The sequence below is a fragment of the Gopherus flavomarginatus genome, chromosome 2 (assembly GCF_025201925.1).
Source record: "Gopherus flavomarginatus isolate rGopFla2 chromosome 2, rGopFla2.mat.asm, whole genome shotgun sequence".
In the NCBI taxonomy this organism is placed as follows: domain Eukaryota; kingdom Metazoa; phylum Chordata; order Testudines; family Testudinidae; genus Gopherus; species Gopherus flavomarginatus.
The window spans coordinates 236022496-236045370 of record NC_066618.1 but is presented as its reverse complement, the minus strand read 5'-3'; the positions used below and the strand labels follow the sequence as shown (position 1 = coordinate 236045370).

Below are 22875 nucleotides of genomic sequence, written 5' to 3'. Positions count from 1 at the left end.
ACAAGTCTAGAACCTAATACCTTCCTTGCCCTTTCTTCTCCAACCTATCACTTGGGATTTCCATGTGAAAGATAGGCAGACTTTCCATGGTACCCCAACACTGCATTATATAGCATATCTGCCTGCTTCACAACACCAAAGCATGATACTTAAACACAATACTTAAGCACTTCTCCAATGTTATACCTAAGGCTAGAGTTACATCCCTTTCCCCAGATAGGGCACTGCAGCTACCTAACATCTAACACAGTCACTCTCCAGTGGATGGGAACTGAAGCAAGTATCGCTCTTCATGATACCAATACCACTTTCCAAACAGATTCAAATTGTCTTGACACAGCTTTGGCTGAGCTCCATGCAAACAGAATATGGACCTAAATTGGACAAGCAGTACAACAAATAAGTCAGTCAGTCTCATAGCTGTGTGGGTTTCACAATGAGACCAAATAGTTCTGGACTGTCATACTGTCAATTTCCTAGTGATGAAGAAGTCAAGCCCTGAAAACGTTTATTTTGGCTCTTCACTTCAACTGGCTTATTATTAAAAAAACAACATAGATAGCACCACACATTTAGTCAGTACTTTTCAAACAAGTTAAGATACATGATCTATGCTAAAAGCTCACCAGTGTTCCTAATTCACTTTCACCTTGCTTGAACTATTAACTGGTAATTAACCAACAGTTCCCAAAAGCACCAGTACCTTAATGCTACCCTCAAAATAAAATTCTATTGTCTACTTCCATAAATAGTCAATCTACTGACTAATCAGATTTACAGTATGTTTTTTACTATCGTTTTGCATTGAATGAAAATTTGTGGCAAAATATTCACCTGTGTCCTTTTTCACAAGTGATGGACACAAAAATTTAAGAATGAAATTTGCATTTGTGATGCATGGCTAGAAAAGGTTAAACATCCTGCAAAATAAACAACCCTCTAAACACATGTGGGGAGATAATATTTGTGTTTGTATGTATTTACATATGTATAAGTAGGGTTGACAATGTAATCAACAGTCGCTGTCTTATGCTGTCTTCTGATAATTCAAGGATCAAAAGAACATCCTAGCATTTAAATGAATTGTAAACACAGGATATCTCTGTATTCATCTCTCTTTGAAATGTATAGCAAATAATCTGTGAATGGTGTAGGAATAAGTAAATTGCCTCATGTTAATTCTGTAGCTAAGTACCAGTGATGGACTTCATTCAAAGTCATCCTAATTACCTTCTGTTCCCTGAGGAAATCCCAACTTGTCAAAGAGGACGTGAAATTGTATTAAAAAATCCTTGGGCCCTGATTCTGTCATCTCAGATCTACTTAAGCTTCACCAGAAGAAGTTTGAGTCGCAAGACTGAGGTCCTAGTTATGCTGGCACACTCTGAATATGATATTTGGACACTGGACTATAACGTATGAACTGAATTCTAAAGGAACTCTTTGCATCTACAAAGCTCACCAACTCTGCTATAAGAACGAGGAGTACTTGCAGCGCCTTAGAGACTAACAAATTTATATGAGCATAAGCTTTTGTGGGCTAAAGCCCACTTCATCAGATGCATGCAGTGGAAAATATAGTAGGAAGATATATATACATAGAGAACATGAAAAAATGGCTATTGCTATACCAACTCTAAGGAGATCAATCAATTAAGGTGGGCTATTATCAGCAGGAGAAATAAAAACTTGTAGTGATACTCAGGATAGACTGTTTCAAACAGCTGACAAGAAGGTGTGAGTAACAGTAGGGTAAAAAAAATAGCATGGGGAAATAGTTTTTACTCTGTGTAACAACCCATCCACTCCCAGTCTTTATTCAGGCCTAATTTAATGGTGTCCAGTTTGCAAATTAATTCCAGTCCTGCAGTTTCTCGTTGGAGTCTGTCACGTTTAGCCCTCAACTAAAACCTCTCCAGCACATCAAGATCTACAACCTATCCTGAAGGACAATCCCTCACTCTCACAGATCTTGGGAGACAGGCCAGTCCTCGCTTACAGACAGCTCCCCAACCTTATGCCCGAATAAATGCGTTAGTCGCTAAGGCAGTGGTCGCCAACCTTTTTCGTCTGGTGCCACAGAGGACAAGCATCCACCGAAGTGCTGCCGACAAGCAGCAACATCAATAGGCGTCACCACCGAAATGCTGCTGACAAGCGGCAACGTCAAAAGGCATCGCCGCCAACAAGCAGCATCATCCAGAGGCATCGCCGACGCAGCTTGCCGGTGGCATTTTGGCGGATGCTCGTTCGCTGGCTAGTATGCAGGCGCCATGGCGCCTGCGGGCACTGTGTTGGGGACCCCCCCCCCCAAGATGCCACAAGCACTCCTCGTTCTTTTTGCTGATACAGACTAACATGGCTACCACTCTGAAACCCATCTCTGCTATGAATCTAAACCTCAATGAATTGAACTCATGTCTGTACATACATTGATCTTTTAACCGTTCCCTCTCTTTTTTTTTTTAAATAAATTTTAGTTTAGTTAATAAGAATTGGCTGTAGCATATATTTGGGTAAGAGCTGAAACATTTATTAACCTGGGAGGTAATGTGTCCGAGCCTTATGGATTGGTAGAACCTTTTCTTTTATATGATGAAATAAGACTTTCAGAAAACATCATTTGATTTAGGTACCTGGATCAAGGCCTGAGGCTGGATCATTTTAAAGGAACTGTGTTGTTTGGACTTCTGAGTAACCAATATGGTAATGGTTTATACTGGCTTGGTAAATCTAAGTATTGGAATATCTACCAGTTTTACGCCCCATTCTTTGCAGTTCACCCTGAGTGACCTCAGCTGGCCTCCAGTCACAGCATTAAAAGAGTGAAGCTGATTTTTCTTAACTAGTATGTAAAATACTCAATAAAAATGCCTATTAAGCTTCCATTCCTATGCTTCATTCTAGTTTGAGACCTTACGGTTAAACTTAACAGCTTTATTTTAGGTAAGAAAATATCAAATAATACAGTGGAAAATTATTGGAAAGTACTGACATCTGCATGTCTTGTAATTTTAATACATTAGAACATGCAAATTGAGAAGAAAGTGTTTTGCAAGAGCAATAATCAAATGCTTTCATAAGAAAAGGCACCTTTTTATGGGTTGAAGCCTATTCCAAGCAACAAGCTCTCTCAAGTAATTGTCCAAGAGTTGTAAAAGCAGCAAAGAATCCTGTGGCACCTTATAGACTAACAGACGTTTTGGAGCATGAGCTTTCGTGGGTGAATACCCACTTCCTCAGATGCATGTCACGAAAGCTCATGCTCCAAAACGTCTGTTAGTCTATAAGGTGCCACAGGATTCTTTGCTGCTTTTACAGATCCAGACTAACACGGCTACCCTCTGATACTTGTCCAAGAGTTGACAGCTGTAACAGACAAAACCTTCAGAGAAATGTATTTTACTCATTCAGTTCTTGCAGCAACACAAACTCTTGCCTCTTTCACATAAACCTGAATTATAAATTACTACTCTGCTACATACAGATCTTCCTGGATCTCTATTTCTGGTTGCCATAGTGTATGTTTTCCCTCAATTTATAATTAATTGTCAATAGAATGTCAGATAAGAAGTCTCACAAGACCACATAATTTAGTTACTTTCACAATATTGTTCTAAGGTATTTTACAATTTCAATGTTAACTGCTCTCATACAATATCTTACTACTATTCCTACTTATCCTCTAATACCTTACTGCACTGCTTCCTTTCCATCTGCCAAAGATGCCACCCCAAAACTACCCTTTTTTCCCAGTTTCTTCCATGTATGGAAACATATATATTCCCCAAACTAGTCTATCAGCTCACTACTCTATCCTGCTTCAAAGACCACTTCAAACAGGAACCCTATCATGATCCCTGCAGGAGATTACCAACTGTTAATGTATAGCCAAGTAGGGACTACCAATATCTACTTTATTTATACCCATGACATAAATAAAAACTCTGAATGACTCAAAACCATCTAACTGTGTATATTAACTAGCCTATGTAACCAAGCACTCCTATCACTGTTACTTTCATCCTCCTTCCCCAATCTCTTTATCATCTGTAATATCTTGTCTTATAAGACTGAGCTATTTAGGGCAGTGATTGTCTTTTATTATACGCCTGCATAGTGCCTAGTGCTGTATGTGATTGGGACATCTGTCGGTGATACAAACAAACCATTTTCACCAGCATATAGTTATAAGCAGTTAATATAAAGTATTTAACAGGATGCAATCTAAAATAGTCTAGATCCAGTAGTTTAGGCCCAACATTTAGGTTTTGGAAAAAGGTTTTACTTAAAAGCTTTATTTGGATTCTAAGATTACGCAGTATTCATAATGCACCTATCACAAAATTATGCTAGTACACATAAATCGGAGTAAAATTCACTAGTCTATGTTCATTATTAAATAATTACCAGCAATCCATGCATCAAAAGGTTTAAATTCTAATTCAAGTAGTGACAATACAGATCAAGCAAAACACTGGATGAAACTCAGATTGGTGCAGATCTCCATGAGATCACCTTTAAATAGCTTAGAAATAGTGTAGTTTAAGGAGAAAATTGAAGGTAGAGACCTCTTGGCATAAAAGAACAAGAGGTAGTGCCATGCACAAAGTAACATGGAAGAAGATGAGCAGACAAGGAAAAAAGCAGGTGGTTAAAAGCCAGGCTTGAAAAGAGAGTAATGAGTGGCAAAAGAAGAAGATATGGAAGAACAGAAATGGAGGAAGGAATAGAGTTGTGCAATGCTTTGACAGCCAAGGAGAGAGGATTTAGGAGGTAAATTTCATTCAGTGGTTCACTACAAAGGCTGAGATTACGATAGAACATTCTGATAGGTCAAAGTTGGGACAGTACATTTGGGAGACACCTTTAAGGAGCTGTGTTGATGAAAACGTGGCTACGGTTAATATTGCTCAGGGACAGAGCCTATATGTAAGATGAGACTGAGAACAAAATCCTAAACAGTGACAAGTTTACTTTTCGATGAATTAAATGTAGTAAATAAGAAATTCAAGTAGTACACAAATGATATAAATGGTGAAACCTTCTTCTGTTGGATGATTTTTAGTAATAAATATGGCATTTTTAACGATTATGAATATGACGGTATCATTTTCAAACACTTTACAAAGAATATAATGTTCATAGTTTAATGACAGAATTTTACTGCTATAAAAATGATTTTTTTAAATATCATCCATCCATATGAGATGTTTCCTACACTATGCATGAAGATATCAGTGAGAATACAGATTATATCTATCACGCAGATTGCATTCTGTATGTGTGTTGTTAGCATAATAAAACTGCTGAAGTCCCAGGAAAAAAAACAAAACAAAAAAACAAACAAACATGAGAAAACTGAGGCAGAGATGGGGGAGGAGGTCACAGAATAAAATCTGATTACTATATTAAACAAGAGATTATAAACTGCAGGACCGAGAGAAGTGTTAGTCATAAAATATGATCTGGAAAGTCACAGCCATTTAGGCACAGGCTTTTCCAGGTACTTTTAGGGGGCAGAGTCAAGGAAAGCGAGTAGAGTTTTTGTGGGGGAGGATAAGCTAAAAGAGTATGGAATTTAAAGAGCATTTGTAAGGTGCTAACAGATAGGTGGAAGTAGTAAAAACAGAGAAGCTGGATAACTGCTAGAAGAAATACTCTGTACTGGATTCTGAAATGAAAAAGACACCAGTGAAGATTTCTCAGAATAGGGTGGTGATGTGTTCTGTTCATGGATATGAGTAAGAAACGAAATGAACACACATGATCATTGTTCTTTAGAGCAAATGACCCTCATTAGACATTAATAAGTAACAATGAATAGGGTTGGTGTAAATGCCTACAGTATACTCAAGGACATTATGCCAACATTTTCACTGAAAGATAGCTAAATGGAAACAGCTACATCTTATCCCTTGATTACTCATGACAATGATTACTTTGATAAGCATATTAAAGCATTTTTACAGTGATATATCATGTTAAAAATAAAGGAAAAATACTCTTTGCACACCACTTCTAGTCATGCTGGTGTGATAAAATCAGTGTGACATGGCATTTACCAGCAGTGGTTTTTACCAGGTAAAATCATGTTTTTTAGTGTCCCAGGAAAAACTAGTTAGTCCCAGGATATGGCATTATCTATTTTAAAAACTGCTTCTTTAATAGACACTACAATATAGTTAGTTTTAGTTACATATTCAAACTGTGATTACATAAAGATTTGGAGATTTTATTTGTACAACTCTAAATTAAAGTAAAACTGCAGTGAGTATAATACTAATATATGTCAGTATAAGAGTGAACATTAGAATGTCTGTATACATTTTGATTTGGTATTTTCTCAAGCAAGTCATTACTCACATTTCAGTTTTCAATATTACATAAACAAAAGTCCAAAACATTTTATTATATGAAAATGACAATAATACAGTATGAAGCATGCAGAGTTTCATACTAGCAGTCCAGATACATTTGGCCATGCAACATTCTGTAGCAGAGGACCAACTCTGATGTAGTGGATAGAGCAAACCTATCCCTCAGCTCTGAATGGATGTATCTAAAGTCTGAAATAATTCATTCTACGCTTGCTGAACTTGCTCGCCACTGAAGCAATTATTTTCCCCAGTTTCCTGGTCTAAACCAGGGTTAAGCTGGTATTTACCAACATCCTGTCCTAAATTAGATAATCCAAGGAAATTGCCAACCTTGGATAAGATGGGTTTTTAGAATATCTTGTAGTTACATTCACGTCATATAATTGGTTGAGGACATATTTTTCCATATATTGCAGGATCAGGGCCTCAGACATAAATAATAAGGAATTATCTTACCTTTATTTCCCTGTCCTTTAGGTCTCTGTATATAAAAAGGTAAAAAAACAAAAGGAAAAATATTAATAGGGAAATTAGCAAAAACTAAAATCCTTGAATTTTCCATTCATGATCGTTTATGTTTGCTGATTTTATCATTTAAAGGAACAGTCAACTCAAATTCCACCCAAAACTTAAAATATGGTAAAAATACATGTTAATAAAATCCAAGACAAATAGAAATGTCTCCATGTCTAAGAAGGTCTCGTAAAAATAACTATGTGGTTTTCAATCAAAAACATTCCTCTGCAGTGTCTGAACCCTAAAAGCTGCAACACTGAATCTGCAAGGTAAATTGGTTTTGTTTTTTTATTTTTTAAGGTGAGAGAAAAATACTAAACAAAATAAAAGTAAAATAAAATTTTAAGAACATCCTCCTTTTTAGTAGGCTAAGGCTATTGCAAATACAGAAACTTGTTTACAGCATGTGATCTTTTAAACCGACAGTTGGGTACTACTGTTACTGAAGAATGGACCAACATTTACAACACGTAGCTCAGTGAGGCACCCTTTTTACATGTTTTTCAGATACTCAAAGGAATGTACAGTAATAAGGCAAGATATTCAGTGGACTGAGCATTGGGCGGGGCGTAAGACAATCAGTTATACATGCCCACTCCTGTACAATCATGCTCATTTCCACAGAGGAAACAGAAATAATATCAGAGCTGTTGTGAGGATTAGTAATTATAAAACCACTTTTAATCTGTCAGACAATAAGCATTATTATAAAGAGAAGGTTATAATATCTTGTATAAAATAAAATTCTGTTTGGAAAAAACAAAACCATGAATCTAAAGTTCTAATGCACCCACCACCTTTCCTCTGGCACATACATTTCACTAAGCCGCAGTGGGTCTCCCTTGGCTCCATCACCCTTTAATGACTTGCTAATTTGTTAGTCACTCTTTCTCTTAATCCAGACAAAATGGAAAAAACCCTTAACTCTAAAAAAAAATCCTTCATATCCAAGCACATACCAAACACAGGGACCCAGGGCCTACCCCAATTGATAGTGGAGTTGTGGGCTAGTGGCCCACAAAAAGAATGGGATGAAAGAAAGAGAAGGCACTCACAAATAGGAATGATGAACAGAAAAAACACAGCTAGGAAGCAATATGGCAGCCCACACAGGCAGAGGAACTATGGAGCATGTACAGTATACAGTACAGAGGCCAAGAGACACAGACAGGATTTGAGAGGAGAGAGGAGGATGCAGGAGCAGAACATTTTGGGGAGTGGCAGAGGCCCAAGAAGGAGGCAAAGGCCTAGAGGTGGTAGGGAGAAAGAGGTAAGGAGGCAACAGAGAACCAATGAAGAATAGGTAGAGAATTGGACAACTGAGGCCCAGGGCAGGGAAGTGTGGAAGACAAGGAAGCACAAACCTAGGGAGGGGTATGTCTGAGGGAAGAGGAGGTCATGCAGTTGAGAGCTTTGAGGAAGGGGAGAAGTCAGAGGCCCAGAGAGAAGGGGGGAGGGGGGGAAAAAAAAGAGGATTAAGGACAGGAAGAGGGAAATGAGGCAGCATCACAGATCGGAAGGGAGTTTTGGGTGTACGGGGGAAGAGAAGTCTCAACCGTTACCCAGAGCGTGGGTAGCCAAGAAGGGGGCAGCAAAGACCCATATCCAAAGATAAGGGAATTGTTGGGCATACTGGGGGAAGACAGAGTCCTAAGGAGGACGTGGACGCAGAGAGGGAGATAAAGGGGAATCAGCTGCCCAGAGGAGGAAAAATGAAGAACACATCAGAAGACAAGATGTTGGGGAGCAGAAGGCAGAAGCCTTGGGATAGGAGGTGCAAAGAGGCTCGGAGCGCAGGAGGGAATCTGGCGCGGCTCAGATACGGCTATAAATAGGGGTCTGCGGCTGCCTGGATCCTCCCCGCGGGGGGAGAAGGTGAGGAGCCCACAATGCAGAGCGCAGGCGGCGCTGAGCCGTGCTACCGGCCACGGGGATGAGGCCCGGGAAGCCGCGCTGCCCGCCCGACGGCGGAAAGGGCCGGCTAGATTCCGACCCGCCTGGCCGCGCAGGCCCTTCCGCCTGGGGCTCTTCCTCCTCCCGCCCTGCGCCAGGGCCGCGGCGGCCCGTACCTGATCGACGCTGGTGGCTGACATTCTTCACGGGGAGCCGCGATCCCCTCGCTCCGCCTGGGCCTCGAGTGACTCCCGCACACACCGACCGCGCCGCTCTCCCCGCTGCCGCCTGATTGTCGCCGCCGCTGCCGCCCGGGCTCGCCGCCGCTGATCGAGTTCCCGCTGGAAGGAGCCGGCCGGCCGGACGCAGCGCTGCTTCCCCCCCTGCTCTAGGCGCCGCTTCCCCACAATGGCGGACAGGCTCCGGCTCCCACTTCCGCTCCCGCCCTGACCTTCCGCTCCGTCGACGTCGCCGCTGACCTTTCCCTTCCTCTCTCCGCCTCCATGTCACGTGAGGGTGGGAACGGACCCGCGCGCGCACCATACTAGGGACTCAAAGAGCGGGGGGAGGGGAGGGAAAAAGTGGCGCCGATAGCGACTGCGCGCCCCAGCTCTCCAGGACGCGCGCGCGAAAGGAGACTGCTGGAGAAGGCAGAGAACGCTCAAGAAGGGAGCTGAAACTGTCTCAATTTTTTCCAATACGCATGCTCGCTGTGAGTCCGGAGGGACAGCCTCCAGAAGCCCACAGACTGCGCATGCGCATATGAGAAGCGTCTCCTCTTAAGGGGTTTGGGCCAGCTGGTTCCTGTCACTGGTGCGGCAGGCTGCCAGCTGTTCGTGGTGGCGGACGCACTGACGGGCTGGGGCTCTTTGCTACAGATCTGACTTATTGCCCGTGCAGCTCTAGAGGCTCCCGGAGAGGAAATGGAGAGAGATGAAGGGGACAACTTATTACAACTTGCTGAACCTACCATTGTGTTTCTATACAATTGTGTCCCGTGGATGAGGAACATGATCTGAGCATGTCTGCCTGCGCCCCAGTAACTACTCGAGCCGTCCCCCTCTGTTGCACTTAGCTAATGTTGATGCAATCCCTCTGTGCACCTAGACACCGGTGTGCCCCAACGTAATCGTGTGTAACCCCAGGGAGCAAATTTGCACCCTGGTGAGTGACTGTTGAGTGTGCGTATCCCAGTAATGTGTGTAATTCCCTGTAACTACATACAGTCCCTCTTTCTGTGCGCCTCGCTAATCCTACATGTTATCACTCTGCACCTGGGTAATTATGTGTGAAATCTCCTTGTGCATGTGGCTGTGTAATCGTGTTCAGTACCCAGACATCTGCAGGTAATATGTGCATACCTATGAGTACTGAACACACAGTTACATTCATCCAAGTAATGTGTACAAACCCCGTATGCTAACATTGTACTTGCAGTTCCTGCGTACGTTCATATATTGCTGCTGCAATTTAGGTTGCAGTTTTGAAAATAGGAGCCCCATTATGCATTTGGTTGTAGTGAGTTTGGAGCCTGACCTTTATAATGACCACAGGCAGTCATGCTTCTAATTGAGCTATGCAGTGTTGAAGCTAGGTTGGTCCCAGTATATTAGAGAGCCAAGGTAGGTGAGAGAATCTCTCTTATTGGACCAACTTTAGAAGTTAGTCCAATAAGAGAGATTCTCACCCACCTTGGCTCTCTAATTGAGCTACACTGCTTGAAGAGACTACAGGTTTTAAACTGCAATGCACCCTCAGGATCAAAATGCCCTCATGATTTTTATCAGGAGTATTATAATATCTGGTGTTTTTTCTTAAAAAGACCCAGTTCCTTGAATCATGTTATTACATGAAAATTTCAACTTTTATTTTTAAAAAACCCACATTATTAGCCCTCATGGTTGTGGACAAAGGCTCAAAAAGAAGGAAATTTAAGTCTCAAGAAGTAGATGGCAAACAAGAGAATTCCACAGTTACTGTTTTTTAAGATTTCATTATTTTTAGGTCAATTTAGTGATTTAGGGGGAGCTGACTGATCATTTTTGAACACTGGTTGCTGTAAATATAGCTACTGTTTGTAGTTAGTTGATGGCTGCATGTATGTGTTCTGTCTCTGTCCCAGCTCTGCGCAGATAGCCAACCTTGATCAAACTACTTGCAAAGACCACAAGACTTGGTTTGTAGCAAAGACACCCAACCAGATTTATTGTAGACAAAGCACAGTCCTCACTCCCTGGATCACTGTCTACACTAGCACATATATGCCCATAACAATGGACCAGCTCAGTGAATGGCAGGACTTTCCATTCCCCCCTCGGCTGGACAGAGACCCCTCTGTGACCCTTCTTTTATACCCTGATACAGACAAGTTATGTATTGTCCCTCTGATGTAGTTAGCTACCACTCTTTACCTTGTACAGCTTGGTTCAATCAAAATACCTCTATTCATCACCCTGTCATCCTAACCTTATCTTTAAGAGGGGTCACTCTCTCCTTGTATCAGCTTTGGGGAGAGTGTTTGTACAATACTTGGTAGTAGGGGTTTTGGTACACCCTTTTGGAATGTGTTTGTGTGAGTGTCCCGTGCCTAGTACTTCTCAGGAATGTGTGTATCTTTGCAATACCATCCCTGTTCTTGCCAGGTTCTGTGAACGTGCAAGCAGGCATGTTTTATAACAGGGCTTGACTTCTGCTCAGAGCGAATTTGCTAACTGTGCATTTTGCTTTGTATTGACAGGGCCTGACCACTACTTTAGCTCAGGGCTGAGGCCTCATACTCAACCTCATGTTTCAGGCTCTCTTTCTACTATACTGTTGTCCAAATGAAGCACTGTTCAGCAGTACCTGTTCAATACAATGAAGCAGTGGGAGGATAAGAGAAAATGGTAGGAGCTTTAGATTTTTTTTTTTTTAAACTTACAATTAATTTGGCTCCTGTGAGACTAACCACATGCCCCAGGTTGTAATATTTTGGTGGGTTGGAGGCTGTGCTGGGAAGGAACTCTGCACCCCTTCATCTTATATATCACTAAGAATGTGGTAAAGTGAAAATTATCTTTTAAAAGAATGCAAGTTCAGCAGGATTCCAATCTATACTGCAAGCCTCACAGATTCTTAGGCTCAAATGAACCTTTTTGATGGGAATATTATAAGACTCTGAGGACTCATCGGAATGCTCTGTGGCAATTAGTTTGTAATATAATAGGTCAAGCTGGAGCATTAGGTAGCTCTAGAGATTTTTGCAGATGTGTATGGTTCACTTTTTGAAGTGCATTAGGCCTATGGGTAAACTCATTTTTCTATACCATTATAATTATTCCATCAATAAAGTTACTTTACATGGGATGTGAACCATTATATTTTGATTCCAACATCTACCAGTATTATACTATAGAGCATAAGATTTGCATTATAGATGTCCATAACATACACACAGTGCAAATGTAGTCTTGGGGAACCCACTAGACATCAAAAAGCTGAAGAAAAAAAAACTGTTCCCTTTATTTAGTCATGAAATCATTAGCTTGTTATCAAAAATCTTTCCTTTGGCCTCCAGAAACCTTTTGGATTTTTCTGAACACTGTCAGTGCCAATTTAATGGCTGATTTAACTTAGAGTAAAAAAGGTGTCTAAGTTGCCTCAAGAAGCATTTTTTCCTTTAGTGCTAATAGACAAAAACTGCAAGAGAAAAAAATATGTGCTGTATTTTAAAAACAGCTAGGTTTTAGAACGTAGTTGTTACGTTTTCCAAGAACATGGGGATGTGAGGTATAAATGTTTAGATGAATAGATTCTCTCAGTCAAAGTTGAAAGATGCATGCCAGCGAGTATATTGACTATACATGGACATTAAAATTGGAAGTCAATGCACTACAGAAGCAAGGGGAAGAATATGCTCTGAAGTGAGATATTCTTCTTGGTACATTTGTTAGGAACAAGGACATCTAGTCCTGCAACTGTGAAAGTTCATAGAAAAAGACTGTATAAAGAGGATTGAAGTGATCAGGATTTTTTTTTTTAAAGATTTCAACTGTATGTAATTAAGAAATAGTATGTTTAGTGGAAAAAATAAATCTATTTAACTCTATACAACACTATTAAAAGTAAGTTTAATTAGTGGTTAAATTTACAAAAATAATTAAGACTTGAGAGATACTTGTATATTATTTTAAGTGGATTCACAGATTTTAAAGCCAGGAGAAACCATTAGGATTATCTACTGTGACCCCCTGCATGATGCAGACTAGAGAATGTCACCTGGTAATTGCTGTATCAAGCCCATAACTTCTGTTTGAACTATAGCACATCTTTTAGCAAGGCATCTAATATTGATTTAAAGACTTCAAGTAATGGAGAATCCATCACATCTCTAGGTGAATTCTTCCAATGGTTAATTACCTTTACTGTTATTTAATACAGTCTTATTTTAGGGAGAATAGTTCTTTTCTTATTCTTCCTTAAATTAACCTTTGGTATTTGAGAAATTTCAAATATGAACTTCTCAATGCAATAGTGAGTGATTCTACAGTTCCATTAACCCACTTTTATTAGTGTAGTTTCAGGGGCAGCTGATTTACTTTGTTTAGTTTTAAATAAGTCATATTTGAACTACAACTGACAACTCAGCAGCTCTTCACTGAGATTTTCACCGTTTGGCATTTACTATACATATTGAAGTGATATTTCTGTATTTTTTGTAACCAGATCATGATCTGAATTTCACAGTTGCAGAATTTCCTAAGTCTTTAAAGGCCAAAGTGACCCAAGAATGTGTTGACAAATATAGTGGTGAAAATTATCAATGCTACAGACAAATGTCAGTATCTTCTGTTCAAAATACAACACCTATATTGTATAGGAATAAAAAAGTTTCCTGTCATAAAAATCACTGTCCTATCCTTAGAAAATCTCTCTTTCCAAAGCTACTATACAAACACATACAGTAAACATTACTGTCAGTAGCCAGATGGTTTTAGATAATTTCTTCTTAAAAAGAAATGAATAAGAGCAATACAAGGGACACAACACTACTTCCCAAGTGCACAGAACACAGTAATTAAGGAGATATTAAAACTAAATGTTTAAAATCACATTTACCCAAGTTTAAGAAGTACTGTAAATCTGAGGTCAGGCTTGAGTTATGAGAGATTACAAGTATTGGTTGTAAGGTTCACAAGATACATGTGTTACATAACCAGGATAGACCCAGACTGGGGTGCAGGAGTTTTTAAAAGCATCAGTGAACTCAGGTATGCCACCCATAGAATGTATTTAGAGTCCAAGTCAGTATTGGTGTAGTGCAATGGTTCCCAAATTTTAACAACCTGTGAACCCCTTTCACCAAAATGTCAACCCTCATGAACCCCCTCCTAAAAATGAATATTTCCAGGGATTCTCTCTTTTACCTGAGTAAAAATTATAAAAAGCAGTGATCTTGGAAATATACAATTATTTATCATTACACTATTTTTATTACATTATGAAAACGGCAACACTCTTCCAAGATCTCACTTTTGTAGTTTGTATCACTTTGAATAAGCTTGTTATAAGACAAGGCTCCTATGTTTCATCAAGAAGTATCAGATGTGAAACAGCATGAAGATATCTAAGAAGCAAACTCAGAGTTCCTCTTACACAAGCATTCAGGTCTTGAGCAGTTCAGGCAAACAAGACATGTTACAACAAGGCTTAAACTTGTTCTTCATAATTTAAAAAAAACAAACTGCCTATTTAATTTTTAAAACAGCAACAAATATCCACCTCCCTTTCCATTTCTTATAAGGAGTCTTGAAGTTTAAATCTCCTCAGTGAGATAGATATGTTTGCTTTGATCTGGTTAGTTCTTAGAAGTCCAGGGGCTCTGGGCTGCTGGTCCTGTGCTGCCCGGGGTCCCTAGGGACAGCTCTGTCCACCATTAGGAATTCTTCTCCTCCTCCCCCCCACCCCCAAGAACCTCCTGTAACATTTCATGAACCCCCAAGGGGTCACAAACCCCAGTTTGGGAACCACTGGTGTAGTGAATAGTTACATGGATGGGGTGCGTCCCTGGGTTCGTCAGGGAAGGAAGTGGGTTATTTCCCTGACCGGCAGTCTTGTTTACTCATCCTAGTACTGACTGTGTCCCACAATATGTTCTGTGTAGATGTCTCTGGACCACCTAATGGTGTCAGACACCATGAGCTCTCTAGAAAAGAAATACATGAGTACATTTATTGCTTTTTATTCAATACAAGGAACATGAGTACTTCCCAAGTGCACAGAACAGAGTAATTATTAAGAAGATAATAAATAGTACTTTATAAACAACTAAGTTAAATTACATCAAAATATGCTGAGGTGTATCCTCAGCATTTAGATTTTTGCCATGCTACATTTGTAACCTGATATGATCTTGCATTCCTATGTTTCTTCCCTTAGTAATCTTAAGAAAAGCAAATTGAAGCCTTTAACACTGTAAACAAGACAGGAAAATAATAAACTCATTAAAATAGGTCATATTTAATAATGTGTTACATCTTCCATGTGTTTAACTTTAATGGTCTGGAACTAAATTACACCCTCTAAATCCTTGCAGAGGAGAAACTACACATAGGAGTGATAGGAGATGGAGTCCCCCCTGCAACAGCATCTCTAAATTCTCTAGGTACTGCTATACTTCCCTGAGTCGCTTCCCCAGCACCTTCTTTGCCCTCATCTCAGGGTCCTCAATTGCTCAGGTCCAGCAGCTCCATCTTATTCCCTAGGTCCCTGCCAGTAGCTGCTCTGTACAAGGTACTTACAGTTCTCTCAGCCCTCCAGGAACACAGTCCTTACTCCTTGAGCTCCCAGCAGCATCTGATTCTACTCTGCCCTGCAGCTCCCTTTTATCTGAGCCTGCTGGGCCTAGATTGGTTGCTCCTTGCAACTACTCCAATTGGCTGTGCTTCATGCAACTTCTCAGAAGACGCTTCTTCTGAGGCAGGGCATGGTAGGCACCCCCTCACAGAATCTGTGGTGAGAAGGAGACCTTGGCGCACGTTTATTTGGAGTGCCCCAGGTTGCAGCCCCTGTTCCAGCTCCTCCTGAATATTTTCCTGCGTTTTTGGTTGCACTTTTCCCCTCACCTTTTTATCTACACGCTCCCCATCCATGGCCCCACGAAGTCGCGGGATCTCCTTCTCAACCTCCTCTTGGCCCTGGCCAAACTGACCATCTACAACACCAGGGAGAGGAGGTTGGCCGACGGGATTTCCTGCGACCGTAGGGCCTATTTCCGTTCCTCCATCTGCTCACGCATCCGGGCAGAGTTCCTCTGGGCGGCGTCCACTGGCTCCCTTGACGCCTTCGAGGAGCAGTGGACGTTGTCCGGGGTTCTCTGCTCGGTGTCCCCATCGGGTTCCCTTCGTTTAGCCCTATGACCTCACTCCCGATCCTGTTTTTTTTCATTAGTTGTCCCCCGTAATTATTTGGTGTCCCAGACCTGTGGGTCCTCCCCTTAGGCTGGGGGGAGGCCCTTTAGAAGTGGGCGGGCTTCGCCCGCCCACCCCCGCTGGATGCCAATAGGACCCCCTCACAGAATACTTTCTCTGTTGTTAAATGAACAGGGTGCATTGCTGAGCTTCTCATAACTTTTCTCAAAAATATTTTAGTTAAATAGATATTAACATCAAGAAAGGAGATTAATTTAAAAAAGAATCCCTGAATTTAAGCTCCTAAATAAGTGACCTGATTTACAAAAGTACTGATTATCCAGCAATACATAATGGGTTTAGGAACCTAACTTTAGGCACTTCTTCAAATCTTGGCCCCAGATTTTAAGTCCCCTCTTAATTACTTAGGTTTTACATCCTTGGCAGTTTTGATGCCATAATCCTACCTGTTCTTCAGCCAGCCTCTCAGTACTCCAGGAAAGACAAAACCTTATTTTCTTTGCAAAAAAGGCAGAAATATATTTATTTTTTTAAAAGGCACACATAATTTTCAGGCTGTCTTTATAAAGAAACAAAGGAAGGCAAAAGCCCATTTCCACCCATACTTTGTGCTGCAGGTCACCTTGAAACCTAGATTCCAGAAAACAGTGCAGAACTTAATGTGGATATCTTATTTTAGGCGAGTAATGTACGACATTATTTGCCTACCTATTGTACCCTTTAGTCGCAAAAGCTTCTTTCGTACTGTCTGGCCTGTGACATTTAGCACTCCTGCACAGCAACCCAGGCTTTCAGTTCCTGTTTCAGTAACATTTTGTTTTGAGGAATTATGGGTAATTGTAGCCTGGTCTGGTCACATTTGGGTACCTAACTCCTTAGGCTCCTTTGAAATTCCCAGCCTTAGGTGGTAATGTGTTTTCCTGAGAAAACGCTTAGAGATGACAGTTCCAGCTCACAGAGAAGCATGACCTGAATTTATTACTTCCTTTGTTACTCATGAACAATGTCAGATGTCAAATTTCATGATCAGCTCAAAGAAGAGCTGTATGAACTCTCTCTGTCCCTGATCTCTGAATCAAGGATATTCTCATAGTTATACCCATATTTGCTACATCAAACTAGACAACAGTTCCATTTAGCTATTTAATCTATAAACTTACTGTGGTGCTTATTTCAGAAAAAAAGTTTAAAAATTAGTGAGCAGATAAATGTTTCTACCTTTAATAGAAGGGGAGTTCCTCATCATGCACAATCAGGCAGGCTACCAATAGCCATAAAACATTTCCTAAGTGTTGCCTTAAATGTAATAGCGTCTCTGTTTCTGCCTTCGTTGGTTCATGTTGACATCTGGACAGAAAAAAAAACCCTGTTTTATTTTGTGGCACTTGCCATGTCACAGAACTGACTTGTGGGACATTTTTCCCCCAAAATAATTACTGATTATTTGCAATGTGCAAGAAGCTACCATTCTTCTCCATTGGTGCCTCCTTTGTCCATTCTTGTCCTTGAGTCCGACAATGACAGTCCTTAGTTAAATATTGCTTTTGACTCAGTTCCCAGCATCTATTGCACCCCGTGTTACATTAAGCTGATTTCTAAACTAGGAAAAGTTTGATCAGTTTTATAACCTTGTAAAACACATTAAAAAGCTGCTGTCCCTGATGCGTCTCTTTTTCTTAGGGCTTTCTTTGCCAGGTACTTTAGTTTGTTAGTGGTCAGATTCGGGGGTCATATGTTGTACTAGATGTGCTATATAAAATAACCTATCAGGTAACTGAAAGGGCATCAGTTCTAAAGCAAGCTCCAAATTAGCTTGCTGTGACTAATACTTGAAAAGTAAAAATAATTTCTCATCCTACACTCTATCCCTATTTATAAACACTTATCCGTGTGGGTGCTCTGATTTCAGACGGGCGTTCTATTAAAGTTCTAAATAAGTCAAACCTTTTTTGTAATTATAGGGCTAGTGTTTAGAACCTTGTTGTTAAAGCTGCATCCCAATTATCTCATAATTCCTTTTACAGGTTTATGATACCTTATTTATAGAAGTATGTAATATCAGTAAGACCTCTATAAAAATTCACTCCAGCCTAAAAATCAGATAAATCTCAGACCAGAAGCAATATATTTTTTTTCAGTCATGGTTGCTTTTTTGAGAGGGGAAAGAAGGAGATCTTAGAAATATTGATCATTCAAGTGGCAAAACAAATAAAAATAAGTCAAGAACAATGTTGCCTATTTGAGTGTGTATGTGAAAATATTCATATTATCCACCATTCTCTAGGCATTTATACTCCACTCATCAGGTACTTAAGCATACACATGTATTATATATATATATATATACATATATAAAGATAAAATGTATGTGATGTAGTGTGCAAGCTCTTCTGGGTCAAAAGGGAAACATTCTCAGACCCATTATCACCCAATTTATCTGCAGTGCACTATGGCAAATCTTGTATTGGAGAACATGCTGGAAAGTACACATCCTCCTGATAGCTACTACTCCCAGGGAAGTTGAAGCTTTGCTAATAGATCCTGATCTAGATTCTAACCAGGGCTTCTGAGTCCTTGGGAGCACAATTCTTGCAGAGCAGATAGACAGGTGTTTGTCCCTCTGTAGTTTGACATGGACTGGGAGGTCTCATTGTACAACACAAGGCCTTTAAGGGACTGTTTCCCCTTTTTGACCTGAGATCAAAAGTCAGTGTTCTGGTGATGTTCCTGTTAGGAGGAGAAATTGGTAATAGCCAGGTATTTCTTCGATGCAGTCTTGTTTGTTTACAAGGAACGTATGAAGTCCTGTGTCTCTAAACACAGAAGGACTCACATAGCAGGAGACATCTTCTTTTGCTAATAACACCAAGAACTCATTTCAGCCTGCACCCTGATCAAAAAACCTCTCTCTAGGTTTATTCCAGGGTCAGTGCCTGGGTACTGTATCATGCAATAATATTAAAATGAAATACTGCATTTAAAACCAACACCACTTTCCCTGATTAAATAAAACCAACGACAATAGTCTTTATGTATATTAGAGAAATTGCTCAAATGATTGGTGTGTCAGGCCCTTCTATTCAAGCTATTTGTCCAGGTTTCCTTTATTACTGACTAATGCACCTTCTTTGGTTGCTTGTATTACCCCTGAGGGAATTCTGTGCCAAAAAAATTCAAAATCCTGCTTACAATATTTTAAAAGTCTGCAAACTTCTGAAAATTTTATTTGGAGGCTCCAGCATGGCAGTGGGGAGCACAGGCCACAGAGGTGGGAGATCACCCTGCAGTCTCACCCCCACTCCAGGGACACAGATTTAGCAGTGAGACTGCACCCAACCCTGTCATGATGCAAGGGCCGGGCTTGCCCCAGAAACAGCCCAGGGCCCTACCCCTCCGCACCAGACGCACCAGGTGTGGGCAGACAGGCTCAGCCCAGCAGGATCCAAATGTGGAGGGACTTAGTGTGAGGGGATTCAGGTGTGGGGTGAGAATGGTTGGGTGGGGCAATCTGGGTGTAGATGGCTCAGTGAGGAGTCTGGGAGAGATTTGGATGCACAGGAGCTCATTGTGCTGTTCTAGGTGTGGGGGGAATAGGACTCTTCAGGGGGTCCCAGGTGAAGGTAGTTGGGGCTCAGCAGAGTGGGTCTGGGTGTGGGGGGATGGGGATCAGCGGGGGAGTCTAGGTGTGGGGGGCTCAGTGGGCTGGCAGTCTGGGTATGAGGGTCTTGTAAGGGTTGTCCAAGTGTGGGTGGGCACTTGTCCGGGTGGGGATTTGAGTGCGAGAGGTTCAGTGGGGTGGGGCACAGAGGTAGGGGTCCATATACAGAGGGTGGAGTTTGTTGGGGGGTGTCTGGATGCAGGGGGACTTCACATTCAGGGGGTGAGGCTCAGTGGGGTGGGGGTTCACGAGGTGCAGGGGACTCGATGGGGGGGTTTCTGGGTGTAGGGGGTCCGGATGCACAGGGTTTGGGTGGATGGGGGAACAGCTCCCCATATAGTGACCCCTCCCCCCACAGCTGAGGAGCAATGGCAAGCAGGAAGCAAGGGTGTGGGGTGTGGAGCTTCCTTCAGCCCCAGGAGATTTCTGGGGTGGGTCTGACCTGGCCCTAGTCACTCCTTGCAGGGGAAGAGAAGTTGAGCCTTGTGCTGGGTAGGAGCCACCATCCAGGGCGTCCCCGTCCCCTCCCCAACCCCCTAAAATGGTTTACCTCTCTGCTGGCTGCTCCAGGCACACAAAACGACGTGCCCACATTGCTCGGGAGGGGTGCGTGACCACTTTTGTGGCTTCTCTTTACTCCCCCATCACAAAGTCATTTTTCTGCAGAGAAGCAAAGAAAAGGGGACATGAATCCTGAGCATGCACAGCAGCACAGAATTCCCCCAGGAGTATTATATGCTTTTCATTAATAAAATCCAGAGCTCTCAGTATCTCTTGCTGTCTCTAGTTTTAAAATAACTTTTTTTGCTAGCTTCCTACATATAGATGTTTGCACTAATTGAACAATTTCAGATTAATTCAAAACTGCTCATTACATTTCATATAATTTTCAATGTTTGGGACACTGAGTGGGAAGGGGTACATTTTATTCTGAGGTCCATTATGAAATATTGCAAATATTTGGTACACTGAACATCTAAAATCATCATATTATTGGTCTTTTACTAGTATTTGCAAGGACTGGCTTAATGTTTCGTACAGGACCAATCAGACTAGCTGAGGATAGCAATAAATTAATTACAATAATATTTAGAGATAAGAAACTGGTAGCTGCTATGACTGGCTTTGTAAACTAACAAGATTTTTTATATTTTCTTAAACAGATCCACTAGGTGGTGCTTGAACTAAGCTACTCTAGCTGTGCTTGTTTTGAATTACCAGGCCTAACTCAGACACATATAATTAACAGTAAATTGATTTTTGATGCTCAATAAATACAATAATAAGAATAATAATAATAAAGCCTTCAAAGATCCATATGTCCTACTCCTCCATTTCTGATTTTACTTTAAGAGTGAAATCCTGGTCCTATTAAAGACAATGGAAAAAAATTCACATTGACTTCAGTGGGGCCAAGATTTTACCCTAAGCCTACAAATACACACATAGCTATGAAGATAACTCTTAAAATGCATTTCCCAGTGCTGAGAAAACTCAAGGAAATGTGCCTCTTCAATCTACAATTTAGGTGTGGAAGAGGGACAAAGAATATTTGTCCCCTAGCTCCATGCTCCCAGGTCAGAGGCATCAGATTCCACCCTTCTTGAAACAGCAGGGTAATCTCACTGGGGTTCCCTCAGTGACAGAATGCTGTTCTTTTACAGCAGCAGTGGAAGCTTCAAAACCCCTTTCACAAGGCATGTGATGGTGTAGTCTTCTGCACTCTGTGTTGGTGAAGCAAGCACCAGTAGAACCTTCACCAGCACCATTTCCTCCCTGTATAGCAGAAATGAGTAGCAGCAGACTTCAACTGCCTTTTGCAAAGAGGTTGGCAAAAGTATCTTCACACAAGCATATCCATCCTGCTCCTCCTCCTCTTTTAGAATGAATGTTGGGGCAGGGTATGCAGGAAAAAAGGTATACAAGCTGGCAGACTGCAGATAGAGAGTTATAAAAGTCCGGAGAGCATGCAAATCTATACTCAGAGTTGTAAACACGTGTACTGACACCATATAAAATGTGTCATTTAGGATTAACAGCGTGTGTTAGAGGTCTTTGTAGCACATATGCTTTTTTCCACATATAAATCTGGAAACAGAGTAAGATATGTAAATTCTGAGTTAAAATTATGCATATATGAGAGGTTACTCTGATGCTGCTAGAATGTCTGGAACATTCAGGTTCCCATTTTTATGTTTACGACATTGCCTTTGAAAAAGTGCCTGAGAATATTGATCTTGACTTAAAAAAAAGTTTATTTACAGCTTTGGAAAGATAACCACCTATAGTGAAGAAATGGATCATTAACTCAGATGGCATCACATGAAAAGGGGATTTAGAGGCTACAGGGAAAAGTGGACACATTTGATTATATCTGTAATACATTTTTGGAACAATGTTGATATGCAGGCTTAAACTATATAAAGACTTCATCTCAGTCAATATGAAGTGATGGTTCAGTATCTTCCATCTACCCTCTCGCTTTCTCTATCATTTTGTGTCAGATCAAAAGCTTTCTGTGGTATGTATACAACTGTTTTCTTTCTTCATTTTATGTTGCTGTTGCAACAATATAATAAAAAATTGAACATTAAAGTGTGAGTGTCCTGATGCTTTTCCATACACTTCACTTTGATAAAATTGAAGTCTGTGTAACCAAAAATCTCAACTGGGTTTGATGGGTTTATTAATTATTTCAAGATCTAGTTTGCTCTTTTCTAGTATCACTTCAGTTTGCTGCAGTACTGCTGTGGTGACATCTGTAGCAAAAGCATCAGAGCAGCACCCAGGTAGAATCTTAGCCTCTGCAATATGTCGGTCTCTACCTTGTGGGAGGGGGCATTTATGTCCCTCTAACATTGGAAGCAGAGTTTATGGGGAACAGAGTATTTGGGGAGCTGAAGAGAGGAACCTCCTGTCTCAGATTTGTGAGCCATTACAAAGAGGGGGGAGCTGTTGGTTGTACCAGGCCACTAGACGCCGTTTCTCCAAATCTGCACTGGTAATTCAGAAGGAACAC

General features: G+C 41.0%; 1 protein-coding gene and 1 long non-coding RNA gene across 3 annotated transcripts in view; both read right to left on the bottom strand.

The window, feature by feature from the left end:
- The window catches only part of YTHDF3 (YTH N6-methyladenosine RNA binding protein F3), a 45811-nt gene extending 36274 nt beyond the window's left edge, over positions 1–9537 (bottom strand). For both annotated transcript variants that reach the window (XM_050940953.1, XM_050940952.1), the window contains exons 1-2: positions 8966–9537; positions 6837–6861 (exon numbers count right to left, since the gene is read on the bottom strand). Coding sequence is in view for 1 of the 2 variants with exons in the window: in XM_050940952.1 (XP_050796909.1) it covers positions 6837–6861; positions 8966–8989 (49 nt within the window). In the remaining variant the exon portion in view is untranslated. The remainder of the gene's footprint in view (positions 1–6836; positions 6862–8965) is intronic.
- A 5517-nt stretch (positions 9538–15054) lies between these two features.
- Positions 15055–17458, bottom strand: LOC127045466 (uncharacterized). The gene is made up of 3 exons (XR_007772740.1): positions 17417–17458; positions 16645–16695; positions 15055–15240 (listed from the first exon to the last, which is right to left on the bottom strand). It is a non-coding gene; the product is annotated as an uncharacterized LOC127045466 (long non-coding RNA).
- Between the last annotated feature and the right edge of the window lie 5417 nt (positions 17459–22875).